Source organism: Anabrus simplex, chromosome 2 (genome assembly GCF_040414725.1).
Source record: "Anabrus simplex isolate iqAnaSimp1 chromosome 2, ASM4041472v1, whole genome shotgun sequence".
NCBI classification, from domain to species: Eukaryota; Metazoa; Arthropoda; class Insecta; order Orthoptera; family Tettigoniidae; genus Anabrus; species Anabrus simplex.
This window is the reverse complement of record NC_090266.1, coordinates 1034237963-1034255404: the sequence shown is the minus strand read 5'-3', so window position 1 is coordinate 1034255404 and position 17442 is coordinate 1034237963. Positions and strand designations below refer to the sequence as shown.

Sequence of the window (17442 nt, the reverse complement as noted above, 5' to 3'; positions counted from 1 at the left end):
ACCCTTTATTTACAATACAGTTTATGTGGTTACCACAATGAAGAGATTTCCTTATATTAACACCTAGGTACTTACAGTGATCCCCATAAGGAACTTCTACCCCATCAACACAGTAATTAAACCTGAGAGGAATTTTTATCTGTGGTGTAGTGGTTAATGTGATTAGCGGCCACCCCCGGAGGCCCGGGTTCGATTCCGGCTCTGCCAAGAAATTTGAAAAGTGGTACGAGGGCTGGAACGGGGTCCACTCAGCCTCGGGAGGTCAATTGTGAAGAGGTGGGTTCCATTCCCGACCTCAGCCATCCTGGAAGTGGTTTTCCGTTAGTTTTCCACTTCTCCTCCAGGCAAATGCCGGGATGGTACCTAACTTAAGGCCACGGCCGCTTCTTTCCCTCTTCCTTGTCTATCCCTTCCTATCTTCCCATCCTCCACCATGACCCCTGTTTAACCTAGCAGGTGAGGCCGCCTGGGCGAGGTACTGGCCCTCCTCAACAGTTGTATCCCCGACCCCATGTCTCAGGCTTCAAGACACTGCCTTTGAGGCGGTAGAGGTGGGATCCCTCGCTGAGTTCGAGGGAGAAACCAACCCTGGAGGGTAAGCAGATTAAGAAAGAAAGAAGGAAAGAAAGAGGTTTTTTTTTTGCTAGTTGCTTTACGTCGCACCGACACAGATAGGACGTATGGCGACGATGAAAGAAAAGAAAGAAAGAAAGAAAGAAAGAAAGAAAGAAAGAAAGAAAGAAAAGATATTTTTGTATTAGTGAAACTCACAACCTGACTTTCAACCCCGTTTATCATCATACAATTGCCTGCTGTCCATCTCACAATATTGTCGAGGTCTTTTTGCAGTTGCCCATAATATTGTAACTTATTTATTACTCTGATTCTAGTTCTTTACTCATATCGTGTATGTACCGGATGGTCCACCAGCCCTTTGCGATCCAGTTTCACGCATCCCTTCACATTTACTATAATTCTGAAAGATATCGGTCCCTCTTCCTAAACCAAGGTACTGTAGTATAACGAGATGTGTGTTTACGGGCTAGAAGACAGCAGAAATCGTGAGCGCCACTATTAATTAATTGTGGGTTCCTCTAATGAACCCGTAAAACGAGATACAGATATACAGATCACGTACTTTAAAACAGGAGGTGGACGCACAGGTCGGGAGCACAGTACTGTATAGACTGATAAGTCGAGGTCGAGTGTTGCAGTAGGATGTGTGAGAGTTGACAGTGCTCGAGGGTTAGAAGGCTCGAGTCTAAGGCAAGTATCTTTTTAAGTCAGTTGTCTGGGATGTGGCAAGGTTGTATACTTAATACCGGTATTTTTTAGACTGATTTGTTTATTTGGCCCTAAAAAGGGCCGTTGTTTTTGATCTCGGTTGATAGAGGCTAGGAAACATGTGACAGGATTTCAGTTATCCACGTCGCTTAACGCAGCACCTGCTCGAACTGACGACCTCCGTGGTCGATACAGAGTTACGCGCGATGTTGTAAGTACCGTCTGGCCGTTGCAACATCTCTGGCAAAATGGATCGGCATACCTCGGCGATGAACTGCCTAGGGTGACGAGGACTGTACCACTCCTGTGCATACACCAGTTGTTTTACATGGCCCCGCAGCAAAAAAATCATCCAGGGCGTAAGATCGGGCGATCTGGCGGGCCAGGGGACAGGTCCTCCCTTTCCTATCCATTTATCAGGATACGCCGCATAGAGATGGTTCCGGACGACCACCGCCGCGTGCGGTAGAGCTCCGTCATTTTGAAACCATAGCCTGCAGCGATCGAGTGGTGGCACATGTTACAAACGGTGGTAGTTCATCTTGGAGACACCGCAGATAGCGTTGGCTGGTCAGATGGCCATCAAAGAAATGGGGACCGATGAGGTGATCTCGCATGATTCCACACCATACATTCACGCCCCACTGTACCTCAAAAGCTGTCTGCCGCACCCAATGGGGATTATCCACACTCCAATAATGCATATTATGGCGATTAACGGTTCCGTTGTGGTGGAATCGTGCTTCGTCCGTAAATAGGAGAGTCACTAGAAAAGCAGGATCAATGTCCACATGCTGTAGGGTCCATTGACAGAACCCCACCCGGGGATCGAAATCATGACCTTGGAGCTCCTGGTGTAAGTGCAGATGGTACGGGTGAAACCGGAGGGTATGCAATATCCGCATAGCAGACGCTCGGCTGATGTTCGTCTCCTGTGCTATGGCCCGAGTAGTATATGGGTTACGTCGGATAGCGTCAAATACGACCTCGTCATTGTCAGCAGACGTCACGGGATGATCTCGAACAGGTTGTGTCCTTCCCAGGAATGCAGTATCCCACAGGCGTCTTTCCACACTCCGAAATATCATGCCCGTCGGTTATCGTCTATCCGGATAGCGTATGGTATGCATTCTGTCTAGCTTCTCCATAGATAAGTAACATATCCACATACTCGTCGCTGGAATACATCTCGAGACAGTGAATAAACTTTGTGTTGTGAATTGCTTCGAAGGAGGGGAGTTCGCACAGCTACACACTGTACTTACCTGCCATCGCATGTTGTTATCGTTCCAATGGGGCATACTTTGCCCTACCTGTGGTCTACGAAGTTTGGAACATGTACGACGTAGATAACTGGCCACAGACAATCACGTCCTCATCCGCGTCCAACCCAGCACCGTACCCATTGCAACGATACATACGGCCTTTTACAGGGTCAAATAAACAAATCAGTCCTTGGAAGCCATCAGTTATGCTGTTAAAAAAAAGAGATTCTTATGTAGGATTCGAAGCTCCTACCTCGAGCATTGTCCACTGTCACATACCACCCAGCCCGCTTGCCACGTGAGCTACAGCGGCACTTCAATTACGACGTCCATTTCTCAGCCTATACAGTACCAAGGCCCCACACCGCTGGCTGCGCAGAAGCGTGTGACTGGGGAAGACATGTCCATGCGCGTACCGCCATGTTGCGGGCGCTCCTCAGCTTGACGCGGAGATCGTATGGAATTCATACTTTAACTTACATTCCGCACACATGAAAACATTCATCATCATCATCATCACCATCTGTTTACCCTCCAGGTTCGGTTTTTCCCTCGGACTCAGCGAGGGATCCCACCTCTACCGCCTCAAGGGCAGTGTCCTGGAGCTTCAGACTCTTGGTCGGGGGATAAAACTGAGGAGAATGACCAGTACCTCGCCCAGGCGGCCTCACCTGCTATGCTGAACAGGGGCAGCTAATCACGCTAACCACTACACCACAGAGGCGGTCATGAAAACATTCGCCTTATAAAATTAATGACAGCCTACACCGAATAGCGTGTACACACGCAATAAATATACATAACATCAAGACTGTGGTAATATTAAAATATACTTCTGTATAAAAACTGAGCCTCTGTGGTGCTGACGTCACTCGGGCTGCGCCTGGACCCCTCGCACGTGCCACATGTCCCTGCGCCAACCATCTTCGCCACAGGCGCTGCACCGTGGACACATCCCTATGGGTATCGGCTGCGATTTGACGAAGCGACCAACCTGCCCTTCTCAGCCCGATCACCATACCCCTCGTAAAGTCGTCTGTCTGCTGGAAATGCCTCCGTTGACGGCGGCCTGGCATTCTTAGCTATACACGTGTCCTGTGGCACACGACAACACGTTCTACAATGACTGTCGGCTGAGAAATCACGGTACGAAGTGGGCCATTCGCCAACGCCGTGTCCCATTTATCGTTCGCTACGTGCGCAGCACAGCGGCGCATTTCACATCATGAGCATACCTCAGTGACGTCAGTCTACCCTGCAATTGGCATAAAGTTCTGACCACTCCTTCTTGGTGTTGCATTTGCTCTGTCGGACCAAGCTTAATTCAATTTGCTACATTTCGAACTTAAATTATTTAAAGCATATGATTTTGTAACTTTTTATTTGTTTATCTAGCTAAGTTAAAATTTCGTTTTTCTGAATTCTGAACGAAGTTGACTTACCTGTTCTTTTCCTCTGACCCTTCATATGCTTTCTTCTCATATCGTCGTTGCGCCTGGAAAAACCACTATGTGAAAATATTGTGGGAGAAATACTAACCCGCAGCACATATTAAATATTAAACATTTCCGGGTAAAGTCCTAAGCTGAAATACTACATATAGCAATTTTCGCAGGCGGAACAACGATATTCCACTTACAACTTTTGAATGTATTGAAATACAAGTATGGTAATGTGGTAATTTTTTTCAAGTGGGGTTATGTGTGACCTCATGCATAGTTAGTTACCTTTGACTGTTAGGCCTATCGTTCCCCTATTCTACTAACCGTTTGAAACAACATTTCTGACTCAAATTAAGCGGTTTGAGTCGACAGTGAATGAGAGTAAAGAATAATAATCTAATGGAACTTTCTTTAGAAGAAGGCAGCTGGGTCATTAATTCAAAAGATCAATACATTCATACAATCGTATCACCTTGTATAGCCTATTTGATGAAGCATACAATAATTACGTTAAATGTTAGGCAACTCAGTATTTTTTACAATTTGCTTTACGTTCGCGCCGACAAAAATAGGTCTTATGGCGACGATGGGATAGGAAATGACAGTTATGTAGACCAAAGGTATCCACGAAATGTCACTGTAATATTTGTCCCAAATGGAACATAATAATTTCTTTTACACCAATAAAGTGAAAAATCCGCGGTAAATTAAGAAATACCGTCGTTACTAGAGAAATATGTATACGTACTTACGGGCCGTAGACACTAAACAGGAGTCCTTTATGTTGTATTCCGCTGCTCGTGCCATCTTTTGTTTCCTTCTTGAGGCCCAGGGTTTCCACCGACGAATGGGAGTGCTATGTCTGTGAATTGTCATTATCTTTGTCCATATGACTAGCGCGGGCAGCTCAAACAGCAAAATAGCATGATCCCTGGACCAATAAATATATTATTACTTGTTTGTTGGAGGGAAAATAGCATGATCCCTGGACCAATAAATATATCATTTAATGAATGAGTTAGGGCACAAAACGAATGAGCTACATCAAGAAAACGACACCTAATTAATTCAAACAACTTCAGTGAGCAAAGACATCAAGCAAAACACATTACGGAAGCGCTGCAACGTAGCAGAAAAAATAGTTGTAAGGTAGTAAAGTATGTATCCATATTATTCCTTGCAAGTAAAATATTTCGTAATATTTCTTAATTTACCGCAGATTTTACTCTTTATTTTAGTAAAATGAATTATTATATTCCATTTGGGACAAATATTACAGTGACATTTCGTGGATACCTTTCGTCTACATAACCGGAAATGGCTAGAAGTGGGAAGGAAGCGACCGTGGCCTTAATTACCGTACATCCCCAGCATTTGCCTGGTGTAAAAATGGGCAACAACGGAAAACCACCTTCGGGGCTACCGACAGTGGGGTTCGAACCCACTATCTCCCGAATGCAGCCTGATAGCTAGGTAGCAAAAACCACGCAGCCACTTTCTCGGTAATTCAATAAATTATTCACACAGATGCCGAAATAACAAAACATCGATAATTACACCCAAAATTGCATAAAAGTAATTAAAATACACCTGGAGTAAAAGGCTATTTGTTTGTTTTACGTCGCACCGACACAGCAAGGTCTCATGGCGACGATGGGATAGGAAAGGCCTAGGAATGGGAAGGAAGCGGCCGTGGCCTTAATTAAGGTACAGCCCCGGCATTTGCCTGGTGTGAAAATGGAAAACCACGGAAAACCATCTTCAGGGCTGCCGACAGTGGGATTCGAACCCACTATCTCCCGATTACTGGATACTGGCCGCATTTAAGCGACTGCACCTGGAGTAAAAAAGACACATCTATGCAGTTCGCAATTTTTAACTCTGTAAGTGCCACGTATTGTAATCTCTGGTGCCAGACGAAAAGTTTCAAATTTGAATAATATTGAATCAAATCATCTCTGATATTTCTTTTTTTTTTTTTTTTTTTTTTTGAAATGAATGTCTGTTGACTGAAAACGTTACTCAAATCAAGGTAACTAAACAATGAATTTGAAACAATTATTTATAAGAAAATATGTCGGAATAAATGGTGTATTTTACATCATTTATTCACTGCCATAAGTAACGTTTAGCCTGGCTACTTATTTGCGAAAACTGTCCTTCTCCGTAAAGAAAAACACGTACTTGAGTGCCTAATTATGACGACGGAAAACGTCAAAGAATCTAGAACGAAAGACAGTGGATCAACTGTCCATACCTTCAAACTGTAGTTTAGTAAAATACCACCTCCTAGTGATGTGCGCGAGTGATGCCTGGAATCGCGGTACTCGACTCTTTCGAGTCCAGGCTCGGGCTCGTTTCGCTTGCGAAGACTCGATGACAGCATGACGACACACGTTCGCTCTCTCGCCCGCTCTTGGATGGATGGAGCATATGTACAAGTGGTCACCGAGGTTTTATGGGATTGCGATAGACCGATACGATATAAATATTCTTAATGAGGGAGCAAAATAAATAATCTGAATTTGATGATGACTTGCGAAAAATAATACTACAACTATACGCATAATAAAGTATGAAAATATCCGTTCACAGCGTCTCTCACCCACTCCACTGAACATGCCCTATATTCTAATAATGATAGCACAGATTATCTTCACTTCAGCCCAACTTGGCAGGTTCGATACTGGTTCAGTCCGGTAGTATTTGAAGGTGCTCAGATACGTCAGCCCCGTGTCGGTAGAATTGCTGGCACATGAAAGAACTCCTGGGTGACTAAATTCCGGCACCTCGGCATCTCCGAAAACCATAAAAATGTATGTAGTTGGACGTAAAACTCATAACATTATTATTATTATTATTATTATTATTATTATTATTATTATTATTATTATTATTTAAAATCACTGTCATGGTGTCCGGCTCCATGGCTAAATGGTTAGAGTGTTGGCCTCTGATCACAGGGGTCCCGGGTTCGATTCCCGGCAGGGTCGGGAATTTTAACCATCATTGGTTAATTTCCCTGGCACGGGAGCTGGGTGTGTGTGTTGCTTCATCATCATTTCATCCTCATCACGACGCGCAGGTCGCCTACGGCGTCAAATCAAAAGACCTGCACCTGGCGAGCCGAACCCGTCTTGGGATCTCCCGGCACTAAAAGCCATGCGCCATTTCATTTTTTTCACTGCCACGGTATGCCTACAATCGTCCGAGGGGACAGGTGAATAGTTTATACCTACATCATACTTTCGGCAGATATAATGTAGGGTATTAAGATTAGGCGTCCAGAATGTGATGTATGTACACGAAGCAAATCATCAGATAGAACGTCATTCTGTTCTAGCTAAACAATGAACGCAATGAACAAAATACACCCTCCGTTTTGACGTTTATCATTGCAACACATGACTATGCAAAGGAACAAAACCGAGTGTAGTCTTTAGAAGTTGAGCGAAGGTCGAAGAATAGCTGCGGGATGTAAGCAGTACTTATTTTATTTTTATTTTTTGCTATTTGCTTTACGTCGCACCGACACAGATAGGTCTTACGGCGACGATGGGATAGGAAAGGCCTAGGAAGTGGAAGGAAGCGGCTTTGGCCTTAATTAAGGTACAGCCCCAGCATTTGCCTGGTGTGAAAATGGGAACTCACGGAAAACCATCTTCAGGGCTGCCGACAGTGGGATTCGAATCCACTATCTCCCGGATGCAAGCTCATAGCCGCGCGCCCCTAACCGAACTGCGTGTTTCTGTGGTGATTTGTAGTGTAGTGTGTGAATATGAAGAGGAGAGTGTTGGGACGGACACAAACACCCAGTCCCCGAGCCAGGAGAATTATTTAGAAGCGATTAAAATCCCCGAACCGGCCGGGAATCGAACCCGGGACCCTCTGATCCGAAGGCCAGTACTCTGACCATTCAGGCAACGAGCTGGACAATAACAATAAGTGTTACTACAGCACATGTATGTTTCTGAACGCCCTACACATGTATCTTTGCAATAAATTCCCTGGCAGTAATATTGTCATTATTTCGCACAATATTATTACAGGTTTTCCTACAAGGACGTCGCGGGAATAAAATTTCACAGCTATCAACAAATCCCTGGTGGCTAATTCCAGGCTGCACATTAATAATAATAATAATAATAATAATAATAATAATAATAATAATAATAATAATAATAATAATAATAATAATAATAATAATAATAATAATAATAATAATAGAACGCTGCCGTTATCGACATTAGAAAAGGTCCCCACCACAGTGTGGAAATTGTCCCCATCCCACTCTCATCTTCGGTCCTACGTGTCTGTCTTTCAAGTTGACTGCTTGTTAGTAAGTCATAAATATTTTGCCTATGATGATAATAATTATCGTAACAGTCAAATGATTGACGACCGATGACTCAATAAAACCAATCATCAGCAGCAAACATATTGCAATCCACATCACAAAAATATTCTGTGAGTGACCCTGAATGCCGTGGAATCCAGTACAGTACAATAGATTTTAGTTCTAAGACATGTCCACAGATAGCGACACTAGTATGCTTGGACTCGAGTCTGGAGTCGAGTATACCGATTCTAAGAGCACATTACTCGATTCTACTCTATTCCGTCGCTAGCCCATCACTACCACCTCCTGCTACTGATAATCATAAAACCGCAATCTATCTATCTCTATCACTGGCACAACAGGACAGTCGGGATTGTCCAAAAAATGACCCTTAGCACTTAATGTGAATGCAGGTACGCTGCAAGGGTTAAGCGAGAAGTAGGAAGCTTAAGTTGAATGATTACTGTCTAGGGCTACAGCGTGTGTTGATCATTGTATCATCATGGTACATTCTGGAATGTAGCGCACGTGGTGAAATACATCATTCCAGTCCCTTGGCCAATTTTTCTAATTCAATTTCTTACAACTCAGATACACTCCACAAAATCACACATATTGACTCACACATATTTACTCACACAAGTGGATCGCAACATCCGTAACGTTAACCCCAAGTGAAAATATAATCACAATGAACTATGTGACTCCAATTCAGTCACATTCTTTAGAAAGTCTCACACATACTTCCTTTCGCTAGAAATTCACCCACCTACAACGGTCAATACGACATCCTTTCAATTTCCATCGAGTATCTCGTATTACTTAAATCTTCAGGCATGACGTATCCGTATCGTATCATATGGGATACACTGAATCATTCCATTGGCACCAACTACTAAGAGTAGTCAAGCATTTTGAGCCTGCGTTTTCATATGCTCATACAGATGTCACACTCTTGCCGACAATTTTTTGTTTTGGCTCAGTCCTGAGACATCGTACAGGATAGCTATTATTCTCAGAAGTAGGAAATCAAAAATATTAATAAACGATTAAGTCACGCGGATACATCTCCTACGTAAATAAATGTACAATATTCGCCAGTAGCCTCAGTCATTCTACCGCAATAACTTTTTAAATAACCAGAAATGTACAGGGGGTTTTACGTCGCACGGACACAGATAGGTCTTATGGCGACGAAGGGATAGGAATGGCCTAGGAGTTGGAAGGAAGGGGCCTTAGCCTTAATTAAGGTACAGCCCCAGAATTTGTCTGGTGTGAAAATGGAAAACCACGGAAAACCATCTTCAGGGCTGCCGAAAGTGGGATTCGAACCCACTATCTCCCGGATGCAAGCTCACAGCCGCAAGCCCCTAACCGCACGGTCAACTCGCCCGGTGAGATAGGAAAGGCTTAGGAGTTGGAAGGAAGGGGCCTTGGCCTTAATTAAGGTACAGCCCCAGCATTTGGCTGGTGTGAAAATGGAAAACCACGGAAAACCATCTTCAGGGCCGCCGACAGTGGAGTTTGAAACCACTGGGTCCCGAATGCAAGCTGACAGCTACGTGACTCTCGTTCGGTTAACTAATATTTATCTTGAAATGTTACTATACATTTTAATTTTGGAGCTTGAGAAGGTAAATTAAACTCGCGTCTTCAACCTGGGGTAGTACAACGCCCTTAATGCACGTGCCACTTTAACAACACATCAATCCTTCTGCCAAAATCTCTGACGGTACCGGGAATTGAACCCGAGCATTTGAGGACGGCAAATAATAGCGCTAAACGTTATGCTGCGGAGGCATTGTGGGATTACGCTAAAATAATGAATTCGTGCTGAACTTGGTTAAGACACAAAGTACCTAAATTTAGCATTAATGTAAGCGAAAGGTTACGTCCGACTCCTTGGCTGAATGGTCAGTCCTGAGGCCTTGAGTTCGAAGGGTGGCGGAATCGATTCCCGGCCAGGTCGGCGATTTTAACTGCGCCTGGTTAAATCCTCTGCCTTGAGGACTGAGTTTAGTGATTGTTCCAATACATTTCTCCTCATTTATGTACACCACACTACCAACCCCACAAGAACATGCAATAGTTAGAATAATACATCCCTCACAAAGGGCTGGCGTCAGAAAGGGCGTCTGGCCGTAAAACTGGGCAAGTTTACATGTGCGACACAGTTCATACCCACCACCCCAACAAGGGTGAGGGGAAAAAGCGGCGGAAGATGTTGTAACCTTACAATGATTAACATGAATTAAAAGAGAGGGCAATTTAATAAACACAACCTGGACCCATTAGCTTGTTATTTAGTTTACCTTTTCAGTAACTTTTAATAGTATATATTGATATCATTAATCCAATAGGTTCTTTATCTTTAACATTTTAGTAAAAAATGCACCAGGTTTCTTCTCAGGAGTGAAGAAGTCAAGTTACTGCAAACCCGATCGAATATGCTGTTTACAACTCACACTTAAATATGATAACAGTAATTTAGAAGATTACTGTGTCTTATCTACCGACTTATTGCCAACCATATCCTCATCCCATTACATACAGGACAGCACCAGGAGAACGAGTGTATTATCCAGATATCTTAATTTTAGAATGACCTGTTTATTCCCAGGCGTTAATCAATACATACAGAACAGTATTAGGCATCATCCAGGCATTTGAACTTAATAACTACCTGTTTGTTCCCAGGTGCTGATCACTACATAAGGAACCTCGAGGGACTTGCTGGTGGACGTCTTCTACGCCAGTCCCGCGGTGGTCTGGACTCTCTCGCTGGTAACACTTTCGGAGGCAACAAACGCCTGGATACACTCAGGTAAGATTCTACCAACTATATTGTGGCAGGTAGTCGGGGTCTATTAACCTATAATGACTACTGCTATTACTATCAACTACATTTATTGCACCTACTGTACATAGTTATTTATAAGTGCACTCGAGTTTTCCCAATTCTCGCAGCTTGCGCTCATTAACTTGACCAACAATACAACACTCGAACACCTACTCTCCAACAGAGCCTTTCACAGTGTAGTGTCGTCCCAAGATCAGTTCACAACACAGCTATGCCCAAAATCCCCTCAACGGGCGAGATGGCTGCGCGGTTAGGGGCACGCAGCTGTGAACTTGCATCCGGTAGATAGTGGGTTCGAACCCCATTGCGGCAGCCCTGATGATGGTTCCCCGTGAATTCTCATTTTCACACCAGCCAAATTCTGGAGCTGTACCTTAATTAAGGCCACGGCCGCTTCCTTCCGTCTCCTAGGCCCGTACTATCCCATCGTCGCCATAAAGGTGCGTTTTCCAAAGTGCGACTGTAGCCGCCACGGCGGCCAGAGCCGCAACGACTGGGGTCGCCATATACGTTGGCGACAGCAGCCGCAAATGACGGGCACGTGGGGTGTTTTCTTAGACACTATTCCAGCCGCCAGTCGCGCAGTCCATTCCGTCAGAAATGAACGAGAGCACGGGTGATTTCGTTAGTGGCAAGGCTTTCCTTGGCATTTTAATGGAAGAAGGAGAAGAAGACATTGTTAATGTGGTATCTCGGCCCGAAAATAAGGAAAGTCAACAGTATATTTGCATCGCACTATGAGGAAGGATGCTATAACATTTTAATTAACAGGCATCATTTAAGTGATGAGACAAAGTACAGGAAGTATTTCAGACTGAGTGTTAGTTTAGATACATTCTCGAACTTATAAAAAGTGAAATTTTGAAAACCCCGTGCAATCGGTACAATAAGCCTATCAGCCCAGCTGAGAAACTTGCACTCACTCTCAGGTACGGACATTTTAATCTGATTTTAACAGTGTTTAGCTCAGCTGAATAAATGTTTTTACAGTAAGAAATGACGATCAGTAAATCTGTGATCGTAATAGACTTCAAGATTATTTTGCTAGTGGCTTTATGTCGCACCGACACAGATAAGTCTTATGGCGGCGATGGCATAGAGAAGGCCTTGGAGTTAGAAGGAAGCGGCCGTGGCCACATTAAGGTACAGCTCCAGCATTTGCCTGGTGTAAAAATGGAAAACTACGGAAAACCATCTTCAGGGCTGCCGATAGTGGGATTCGATCCCACTATCTCCCGGATGCAAGCTCACAGCTGCGTGCCCCTAACAGCACGGTCAACTCGCCCGGTAAAATTCAAGTTTAACAAACCCGCAACTTAATTGAGTGACACAACATTAATTGCACCAATATGTCAATTATTTACATACTTAGACATGCCATTCCATCGGTGTAATTTCGTGGAAGCGGATAACTGTCTAGCGTACTACTACTCAATCTAGGGAATGAAGGAATCAATAGCAACGCATAAAAATGATAATGCAGAGTGGGATTTACATATTATTTAAAGTACATATTACACTGTCCATTCATTCCTATAAATTATGACCCAGTAATCTTGACAAGATTCATGACTGTTTACATTTGTGCACGGCTGGGCTTTTATCGGCCCTTTATTGACAGAGGAGAATGACAGAGAAATGTTGAGCAATAGCCACTTGCTTCTGTCGCAGCGACTGCGGCCACCAGCACTGCTCACTGCACCAGTGTGGCGGCTCAAGCCGAAATCGCCGCGAGTCGCAGACCAAATTCAAACTGCGCAGGCGCGGAAATGGAGACTGCTGTCGTCGTGCGACTACAATCGCACCTTAAGACCTATCTGTGTCGGTGCGACATAAAGCAAACAGTAAAAACTCCTCACACGCCACACCAACTCACTCCTCATTGAAGAACTCTCGAGTGACTACTTTCGGTCTGACTGCCGCTCCACAGTTAACCTCTTTAAATTGGTCAGCGGAAGATTCTAAACCAAGTGTCTTGCAGTTCCACTTCCAGGTCATCGAATGCCTTTCCATTATTAGCCGCATCCAGAATCTCCGAAGAGGCTCGGTCAACATCCCCACCGTGTGCCTCAACAATTAGCCGGGGGTATTTTTCTGCTTGCCACTGGTCCCGCCCACATTGTCGTAGCCCCGCCTCCCACCCGTCTACGCTCTCTCGGCCCGCATTGTCACAATATATTTCGTATTATTATTATTATTATTATTATTATTATTATTATTATTAATCTGTTTACCCTCCAGGGTTGGTTTCTCCCTCGCACTCCGCGAGGGATCCCACCTCTACAGCCTCAAGGGCAGTGTCCTGGAGTGTGAGACATTGGGTTGGGGATACAACTGGGGAGAATGACTAGTACCTCGCCCAAGCGGCCTCACCTCCTATGAACAGGGGCCTTGTGGGGGGGATGGGAAGATTGGAAGGGATAGACAAGGAAGAGGGAAGGAAGCGGCCGTGGCCTTAAGTTAGGTACCATCGTGGCATTTGCCTGGAGGAGAAGTGGGAAATCACGGAAAACCACTTCCAGGATGGCTGAGGTGGGAATCGAACTCGCCTCGACTCATTTGACCTCCCGAGGCTGAGTGGACCCCGTTCCAGCCCTCGTACCACTTTTCAAATTTCGTGGCAGAGCCGAGAATCGAACCCGGGCCTCCGGGGGTGGCAGCTAATCACACCAACCACTACACCACAGAGGCGGACCACAGTATATTTACTTTTCCAATAATTTGATAATACTACATGTTACTGTGTACTATTTCGTCCTGTAGTGTTGAGATATGAGTAGTAGATGGTCCGACTCGTTGGCTCAATGGTCAGCGTACTGGCCTTCGATTCAGAGGGTGCCGGGTTCGATTCCCGGCCGGGTCGGGGCTTTAACCTTAATTGGTTAATTCCAATGACTCGGGGGCTGGGTGTGTGTGGCGTATTCAACATTAGAAATCATCCTAGGTAGGGCCCTCATCTTCACAGACATGCAGGTCACCTAATAGGCCGTCTGCTAGAAAAAGACCTGCACCAGGCCTCTCCGGAGGCCATACGCCATTATTATTATTGGTAGTAAATGAATAAATTAATGTTGAAAACACACGGCTTTCAGATTAGCAAATTCGACGAACGTAGAGACCCTTCCAAGGGAACCCCCTCTGCTGGCGAACATGTCCGGCTCCATGGTTAAATGGTTAGCGTGCTGGCCTTTGTTTCAAGGGGCCCCGGGTTCGATTCCCGGCCGGGTCGGAGATTTTAATCTTAATTGGTTATTTCCACTGGCCCGGGAACTGTGTGTGTGTCGTTCTTAAACAGAAAATACAAGAATTAGATGAATACAATGAATTAGAAAAATATCAGTAAAAAACTGTACAAAACTATGTGAAAAAATTGAAAAAACACGGTAAAAGAAACGGTAAGTCTTATCTTACGGGAGAGCTCTCTTCACCAGCCTAAGGGTAATGTGGTAATGTGTATTATGTTCGTTATGGAATTGAATCTGATGTAAAAACAGTCTACTGCCTTATCTACGTCAATGCAGTTCTTCTAAATTTCAAACTGAGCAGCCCAGAAATCCGATGGGAGCATGATGCCATGATATTTCTCTTCAGAATTATAAATGGTTCAAAAACAATTCTGATATTCTTTCTTTCTTTCTTTCTTTCTGTCTTTCTTTCTTTCTTTCTTTCTTAATCCGTTTAGCGTTCAGGTTTTTCCTTTGACTCGGCGATGGATCCCACCTCTACCACCTCAAGGGCAATGTCCTGGAGCGTGAAATTTTTGCTCGGGAATATAACTGGCGAATAAGATCAGTACTCGCCCAGGCGGCCTCACCTCCTATGCTGAACAGAAGCCTTGCGGGGTGATGGGAAGATTGGAAGGAAGAGGGAAGAAAGCGGCCGTGGACTTAAGTTACAGTAGGTACCATCCCGGCATTTTCCTGGAGAAGTGGAAAACCACAGAAAACCACTTCAAGTATGGCTGAGGTGGGAATCGAAACCTCCTCTACTCTGTTGACCTCCTGAGGCTAAGTGGAACCCGTTCCAGTCCTCCTACCACTTTTCAAATTACGTGGGAGAGCCGGGAATCGAACCTGGGCCTCCGGGGATGACAAGTAATCACACTAACCATTACACCACAGAGGCGGACTCTGAATTTCTGATTCTCTTAAATTTCTTGTTCCGGGGATCAATAGTGGAAGAAATGTAACATTTCAGCTGAGGAAGTTACAATATCCGCTGATGAAAATTCTTCTCGCTACAGAATATGCACTGTCCACAACAGCGTAATTCGCAGAAACTCCCTGGACGTCATCTCGCCAATAGATACCTTTATGATATATTTCAAAGCATTAAAATACTGTAAAACATTTCACCCACGTTCGAAATACAAAACTGCAAATAACTGTACATTCCACATCTCCCCAATAATGTATATAGAACGTAAATTATTTCCTTCTCCGTTGAACCAGTAGTTCGTCATTGTATTTCAAAGTTTACTTACATTTCTATTTTATGTATATTTAACTGTAAGAGGTCATCATCCTCGCCTATTTAATTAGTATTAATATAGCGTGATAGTATGAACGTAAAGTAAAAGCGACACACTGTAAGTAGGGTAATGGAACCCTGTTATCTGCTATCAAATAACGAAATAAATAGTCTATATATGAATTTTCAAATTGGCAGCCATCTCCTATAAAGCAAAGCTCACAACGCTCAAGCACATTCTTGAAGACAGGTCTAAGCTCTTGGAAAGGACTCGTACAGAATTTCCTGTTTCATTTCTCCTAATGTATGGGGTGGTAATCTTTCACATTTCCAAAAAAAAAAAAATGTTATTAATTGTAAAATATTGTTTTTGTAGAAGCGACAAACCATCATTTATCACTCTTTCCTCAAACACTTCACATATTACAGGTACAGAAATAAGTGTTGCGTGAGATCTTTATGAATATTGTTGAAGATGTGTAGAATCTAGAGAGATATTCAATAGCTGCACGAGTTTGGGAAGTGAAAATCAAGCAGGGTAGCTAGGTTGTGATCGCAGCCATGGGCCCTCCAGTCTTGTATACGGAATCTGAGCCACACTGATGTGAATCTTCATTTCAAAAATCCCACATGTAGTGCTGGCCCTAAATAATAGGGAAGAAGCCAGAATGAAGAAGAAGGAAATGAAGGACTAGAAAGTATTTCTAATATGTCTGACTTCTTGGCTGAATGGTCAGTGTAATAGCTCTCGGTTCAGAAAGTCCTGGTTTCGATTCCCGGCCAGTTCAGAGATTTTAACCTTAAATGGTTAATTCTCGTGCCTCGGGGACTGGATGTTTGTGCTAACCCTAACATCCCTGCAACTCATACACCATATATAATACTATCATCCACCACGATTTCACGCCCGCCCTTACCGAAGACCTTACATGGTCTTTACCAGGACAGCAATAGCCACACTAAATTATTATTTGCTTTACGTCCCACTAACTACAATTTTACGGTTTTCGTAGACACCCAGGTGCCAGAATTTAGTTCTTTTACGTGCCAGTAAATCTACCGACACGAGGCTGACATATTTGAGCATCTTCAAATACCACTGGAATGAGCCAGGATCAATACCAATAATAATAATGTTATTGGTTTTAGTTTCCACTAACTACTCTTATGGTTTTAGGAGACGCCGAGGGCTCGGAATGCTGTCCCGCAGGAGTTATTTTACGTGCCGGTAAATCTACCGACACGAGGCTGACGTCTTTGAGCGCCTTCAAATACCACCGCACTGAGCCATGAACGAACCTGCCAAGTTGAGGTCAGAAGACCAGCGCCTCAACCGTCTGGGCCATTTAGCCCATCCGAGCTAGGATCGAACCTGCCAAGTTTGGGTCAGAAGACCAACGCCTCAACCGTCTGGGCAATTTAGCCCGTCCGAGCTAGGATCGAACCTGTCAAGTTTGGGTCAGAAGGCCAGCGCCTCAACCGTCTGAGCCACTCAGCCTTATTATTATTATTATTATTATTATTATTATTATTATTATTATTATTATTATTATTATTATTATTATTATTATTATTATTATTATTATTATCAAAATACCGAACATCAAAATGTCTTCCATACACACAGATGAAATTTGTGGCAGAACCAGAAATAAAACCCGGTCAGTCATAGTGGAGGCATCTATGATCTCAGGAGGTCTAATGTACACTACAGTACAACACACAGAATATGAGGTCAAGTGACACAGGACGGATAAAACTGGTTCAAATTGGAGAAGATCT

At 43.9% G+C, this 17442-nt stretch overlaps 1 protein-coding gene across 1 annotated transcript in view; it reads left to right on the top strand.

Moving 5' to 3' along the window:
* Positions 1 to 17442, top strand: part of LOC136863263 (orcokinin peptides) — a 338617-nt gene that overhangs the window by 271253 nt on the left and 49922 nt on the right. The window contains exon 3 of the mRNA XM_067139646.2: positions 11028 to 11154. Within this exon, the coding sequence (XP_066995747.1) occupies positions 11028 to 11154 (127 nt within the window). The remainder of the gene's footprint in view (positions 1 to 11027; positions 11155 to 17442) is intronic.